Source organism: Tachyglossus aculeatus, unplaced genomic scaffold, assembly GCF_015852505.1.
Source record: "Tachyglossus aculeatus isolate mTacAcu1 unplaced genomic scaffold, mTacAcu1.pri scaffold_190_arrow_ctg1, whole genome shotgun sequence".
In the NCBI taxonomy this organism is placed as follows: domain Eukaryota; kingdom Metazoa; phylum Chordata; class Mammalia; order Monotremata; family Tachyglossidae; genus Tachyglossus; species Tachyglossus aculeatus.
The window spans coordinates 126,255-132,644 of NW_024044907.1; the positions used below are offsets into that span (position 1 = coordinate 126,255).

The 6,390-nt window shown below is 47.6% G+C and overlaps 1 protein-coding gene across 1 annotated transcript; it reads left to right on the top strand.

Moving 5' to 3' along the window:
- Positions 1-1,005: 1,005 nt before the first annotated feature.
- LOC119923405 (olfactory receptor 10-like) lies at positions 1,006-1,934 on the top strand. The gene is made up of 3 exons (XM_038742807.1): positions 1,006-1,278; positions 1,467-1,601; positions 1,644-1,934. The coding sequence occupies exons 1-3, from the start codon at positions 1,006-1,008 to the stop codon at positions 1,932-1,934; spliced, it is 699 nt and encodes a 232-aa protein (XP_038598735.1).
- Positions 1,935-6,390: the final 4,456 nt, after the last annotated feature.

Consider the following 6,390-nt stretch of genomic DNA (forward strand, 5'->3'; position numbering starts at 1 on the left):
ACTGCTGGGTGAGCTTAACTTCTCTGTGCCTCACTTACTTCATCTATAAAACGGGGATGAAGACTGTGAGCCTCACGTGGGACAACCTGATTACCTTGTATCAACCCCAGCGCATACAATAGTGCTTGGGACATAATAAGCTCTTAACAAGTACCATTCTTATTACTGCTACTACTACTGACTTGCTTTTTCTCTGGTTCTCTTTCTCACTTGCTCTCTCCTGTTTTTCTTTCCCTTTCACTCCTTCATACGCTTTTTCCTTCCCTCTCTTTTCCTCCTGCTCACTCTCATTTTTCTCTCGTCCTCTTGCTATTTTTCTATCACTCTCTCCCTCTCGTTTTTCTCTCCCTCTCATTCTTTCTTGCATTTTTCTCCCTCTCGGTCTCTTTCTTACACTCTCAATTTTTCTTTCCCTCCCCCTCTCCCTCTCTATTCCCTTGCTCTCTCCGTCTCTTGTTTTTCTCTCTCTTGCACTCTCACGCTGTTTTCTCCCTCTCACTCTGTCCCATTTTTCTCTCCCTCTCACTCTTTCCCCTTTCTCTCACTTTTTCTCTCCCTTATGCTCTCTCTCACTTCCTCTTGCATTTCCCCCCCACTCTCTCTCATACATTTTCTCCCTCTCACTTGCTTTCCCTCACTCCCTCTCACTTGCTTATTCTCTCTCTTATGCTTTTCTCTTCATTCTCTCTCTTATTTTTCTCTTTCTCTCACTCTCGCACCTTTTTCTCCCACTCCCTCGGTTTCCTCGCTCTCACTTTTTCTCTCCCTTGGACTCTCTTTCTCTCACTCTCTCTCTCTCACGTTTTCTCTTCCTCTCTCTTTGCCTCACTCCCTCTCTCATTTTCCCCTCCTTTTCTCTTTCCCACTCCTTTTCCATCCTCCTGTCTCTCTCCCTGCCTCCCTCACACTCTTATTTTTTCTCTCCTCCTTCCTCTCTTCACCTCTCCCTCTTTTTCTCATCCTTTCTCTCTCCCTGCCTCCTTCGCTCTTCCTACAAGGACGAGGATGATGCCTTCTGGGGAGGACTTTGTCTTGGTGAGTTTCTCTGCTCAGCCCCAGTTAGAGAAGATCCTCTTCGTGGTTGTCTTGATCTACCTCCAAACCCTGATGGGGAACACCGCCATCATTTTGGTGACCCACCTGGATCTCCGTCTCCATACACCCATGTATTACTTCCTGTCTTACCTCTCCCTCGAGGATCACTGCTTCACCACTGGCATCGTCCCCTACTTATGTGGAACTTCCGCGGGCTCTCCAAGACCATCACCGTGGTCGGTTGTGCGGTGCAGCTCTAACTCTCCCTGGTCTTGAGGTCGACGGAGTGCGCCCTTCTGGCCGTCATGGCCTTGGACCGTCATGCCGCCGTCTGCCGACCCCTTCACTACACCACCGTCATGCATCTGCAGCTCTGCTAGGCCCTGGTGGGATTAGCCTGGCTGAGCAGGGTGGGGGACACCGCGATTCAGGCTACCATCGTCTTCTGCCTGCCCCGCTGTGGACACCAGCGACTTCCCCACTTCACCTACGAGATGCCCGCCCTGCTCAAGCTGGCCTATGTGGACGTCCGGGACAATGAGATCCAGCTCTTCGTGGGCACTCTGGTCCTGAGTCTCCTGCCCTTGAGCATGATCACGGTCTCCTAGGGGTCCATCGCCCGGACTGTGCTGAAGATCAAATCGCCTCAGGTCTGGAGGAAGGCCCTGGGCACCTGCGGGTCCCACCTCCTGTTGGTCACTCTTTTCTACGGATCCATTATGGTGGTCTACATCTGGCCCAACAGCTCCTTCTCTGGGCCTTTGTATAAGTTCCTCACCCTCTTCTTATCCGTGGTCATCCCCACCTTCAACCACCTCATCTACACCCTGAGGAACAAGGACGTGAAGGGGGCGGTGAGGAGGATTCTGGGAAAAGACCAGAGTTCAGAAAAGGGCTAACATCTTGAATCAAATTGGTCTAGAGTTCTGGAGAAGGGCGGGAAAGGTAGAAGCTAAAACAGACACCTCTCCACTGTTCCATTGGACTATCCCGTGTAATTAGTACAGTGCTCTGCACACAGTAAGCACTCAATACCATTGATTCATTGATTGATTGACAGTGTTGCCTAGTGGCCATGAGATTCAAGAGACCCTTGTTCAAGTCTCTGGTCTACTGTGTGACCTTAGACAAGACCTGGGCCACATTTTCTTCATCTGTAAAATGGAGTTAAGATAGATTCTGTGAACCCCGTGTGAGCCAGGGACTATTTCCAATCTCATAACCTTGTATCTACCCCAGAGCCTAGCACATAGTAAGTGCCGGAAATTTTTTTAATGGTATTTGTTGAGCACTTACTATGTGTCAAGCACTGGCCTAAACGCTGGTAATTACTATTCTTCTTATTAATGATGATGATGATAATAATATTGTTCATAGGACCGACCTGTTCCATTATTTTATGTGCCTTATTTACTGGTGATTTGATTAATGAACTAAAGTTTCAATGACGGAGAGACAGCAGTTCATTTGCACTTAATCTGTTCTCAAGCCTGAAAATTGAAAACAATTGAAATTTTGATCTCACCCTTAACTCAATGTGTTCTTTTGAAATAAATCTGTGAGTGGCTAGAAATGTTTTCCATTTGGTGGAGACGAATGACTCTTGTGTTAATGGGGATTTGATAGTCATTGCCTTTCGTGAGATTTTACCATGATAAGTGGCTTAGCCTAGTGGAAAGAGCCCAGGCCTGGGAGACAGAGGACCTGGGTTCTCATCCCAGTTCCGTCATTTGTCTGCTGTGTGACCTTGGGCAGGTTACTTCACTTTTCTGTGCTTAGTTTCTCCCGTTCTCCCTCCTATTTAGGCTGTGAGTCCCATGTGGGATAGAGATTGTGTCCAACCTAATTGACTCAATCAATCAATCAATCGTATTTATTTACCGCTTACCGTGTGCAGAGCACTGTACTAAGCGCTTGGGAAGTACAAGTTGGCAGACTTGTATCTATACTCGTATCTATGCAAGCTCTAGGAGAGTTTGAGACATAGTAAGCACCTAATAAATAATATGCAAAAAAATCCCTGCCTCTGTCCCCCCAAAACTTGTGACCCATTGAGAAGAGGTGGAATGTGGGACGTCAACAAAAGGTTAATAATTATGGGTCACAGTAATAATGATGGTATTTGTTAAGCGCTTACTATGTGTCAAGTACTGTACTAAGCGCTGGAGTGGGTACAAGAAAATCGGATTAGACAGAGTCCCTGTCCCGTGTCGGGCTCACAGTCTTAATCCCCACTTTACAGATGAAGGTAACAGAGGCACAGAGATATGAAGTGACTTATCCGAGGTCACACAGCAGACAGGTGGCAGAGTGGGGATTAGAACCCAGGATCTTTTGACTCCCAGGCGTGCGCTCTATCCACTGCACCATGCTTCAGCTGGGTCATGAAGATCGGTAAGCAAAAAACTGGGACAAAAAGCGTTTTGATTTCAGGGAAGATAATAAATGTGTTTGTTAAACACTTACTCCGAGCCAAGCACTGTGCTGAGCATTAGGGTAGATACACGGTAATCACGTCAAACACCGTCCCTTTCCCTCTACAGGGAGCTCACAGTCTAAGTGGGAGGGAGGAGAAACATTGAATCCCTGTTCTACAAGTGAGGAAACTGAGGCACAGATAAGTTGTGACTTCCCCAAGACCACCCAGCAGACAAGTGGTGGAGCCATAATTAGGACCCAGGTCTGGCAGGGAAAGTGTCTGTTTGCTGTTACATTGGACTCTCCCCGCCATTTTGTACAGTGCTGTACACACAGTGAGCACTCAATAAATCCGACTGACTGATTCGGACTCCCAGGGCTGTTCGGACTCCCGGACTGAGCCACATTTTTCCTTTTCTCCTCCCCAACCCCCCCACACCTCACCCTACCTCCTTCCCCTCCCCATCCCCCCCCACACCTCACCCTACCTCCTTCCCCTCCCCACAGCACTTGTATATATTTATGCAGGTTTATTACTCTATTTTACCCGTACATATTTATTATTCTATTCATTTTGTTAATAGTGTGTATATAGCTATAATTCTATTTATTCTGACGGTTTTGACACCTGTCTACATGTTTTGTTTAGTTGTATGTCTCCCCCTTCTAGACTGTGAGCCCGTCGTTGGGTAGGGACTGTCTCTATACATTGCCGACTAGAACTTCCCAAGTTCTTAGTACAGTGCTCTGCACACAGTAAGCTCTCTATAAATACGATTGAATGAATGAATGAATATATTCTTCCACTAGGCTCTTGTTTGTGAGAAGGAAACATGTCTATCAATTATCTCATATTGTACTCTTCCAAGTGCTTAGTTGAGTGCAGTAAGCGCTCAATAAATACAATTGATTAACTGATAAATTTCTGCTTTTCCAGCCCATGAACAAATCTGCTTCCTTCCTGATTCCCTCTGAACCCTGCGGACATGCAAGACTGCACGTCTTCCCACAGAATCGGAATTTCCACCTTTCGTCGGGACCCACAAAGCCGCCGGAAAACAGAGAAGACATCTCAGCGTCTGTTCCCTGCTCAATAATGACCTAAAGGTTTAGAATGCAAAAGGTACTTTTAATGTGCAATAGATTTTAAAAAATGTTATCTGTAAGTGCTGACTGTGTTCCAGGCATTGTACTAAGTGCTGCGATAAATATCAGACGGTTCGGTTGGACACAGTCCGTGTGCCACGTGGGGCTCACCATTTTCATTCGCATTTTGCAGATGAGGTAACTGAGGCACGGAGAAGTGAAGTGACTTGCCCAAGGTTCATCAAGTCTCCCTGGAAATCTGTTGAGGTGAGCCCGTTGTTGGGCAGGAATTGTCTCTATTTGTTGCCGAATTGAACTTTCCAAGCACTTAGTACAGTGCTCTGTATACAGTAGTTGCTCAATAAATACGACTGAATGAATGAATTTCATGAGAAGAAGCGTGGTTTAGCGGAAAAAGCCCGGGCTTGGGAGTCAGAGGACGTGGGTTCTAATCCCAACTCCGCCACTTGTCTGTTGTGTGACCTTTGGCAAGCCATGTAACTCTGTGCCTCAGTGACCTCATCTGTAAAATGGGGATTAAGACGGTGAGCCCCACGTGGGACAACCTGATTACCTTGTACCTACCCGAACGCATAGAAGAGTGCTTGGCACACAGTAAGCACTTAACAAATACAGTAATTATTAATTATTATTATTTTTATGCCAGGGCATGGTCCTTCGACAGCACACCTGCTTCCAAGGTGCTGACAATCTAAAGGAAAGTTCCCTGGGGAGGTTACTGCCCTAAAAGATTTTCCATGGCGGCCTTCACCTCCTTGATCCTCAGGCTGTAGATGAGGGGGTTGAGGGTGGGGGACACCACAAAGTAGAACACGGACACCAGCAGGTCCAGCAACGAGGGGGAGTTGGATATCGGCTTCAGGTGGGCAGAGGAGCCAGAAGTGAAGAAAAGGGTGACGATCATCATCATCATCATCATCATCAATCATATTTATTGAGCGCTTACTGTGTGCAGAGCACTGTACTAAGCGCTTGGGAAGTACAAGGTGGCAACATATAGAGACAGTCCCTACCCAACAGTGGGCTCACAGTCTAAAAGGGGAAGACAGAGAACAAAACCAAACATACTAACAAAATAAAATAAATAGAATAGATATGTACAAGTAAAATAAATAAATAAATAGAGTAACAAATATGTACAAACATATATACATATATACAGGTGCTGTGGGGAAGGGAAGGAGGTAAGATGGGGGGATGGAGAGGGGGACGAGGGGGAGAGGAAGGAAGGGGCTCAGTCTGGGAAGGCCTCCTGGAGGAGGTGAGCTCTCAGTAGGGCCTTGAAGGGAGGAAGAGAGCTAACTTGGCGGATGGGCAGAGAGAGGGCATTCCAGGCCCAGGGGATGACGTGGGCCGGGGGTCAATGGCGGGACAGGAGAGAAAGAGGTACAGTGAGGAGATTAGCGGCAGAGGAGCGGAGGGTGCGGGGTGGGCTGTAGAAAGAGAGAAGGGAGGTGAGGTAGGAGGGGGCGAGGTGATGGAGATCCTTGAAGCCCAGGGTGAGGAGTTTCTGCCTGATGCGCAGATTGATTGGTAGCCATTGGAGATTTTTGAGGAGGGGAGTAACATGCCCAGAGCGTTTCTGGACAAAGACAATCCGGGCAGCAGCATGAAGTATGGATTGAAGTGGGGAGAGACACGAGGATGGGAGATCAGAGAGAAGGCTGATGCAGTAGTCCAGACGGGATAGGATGAGAGCTTGAACGAGAAGGGTAGCGGTGTGCATGGAGAGGAAAGGGCGGATCTAGGCAATGTTGCGGAGCTGAGACCGGCAGGTTTTGGTGACGGCTTGACTGTGAGGGGTGAACGAGAGAGCGGAGTCGAGGATGA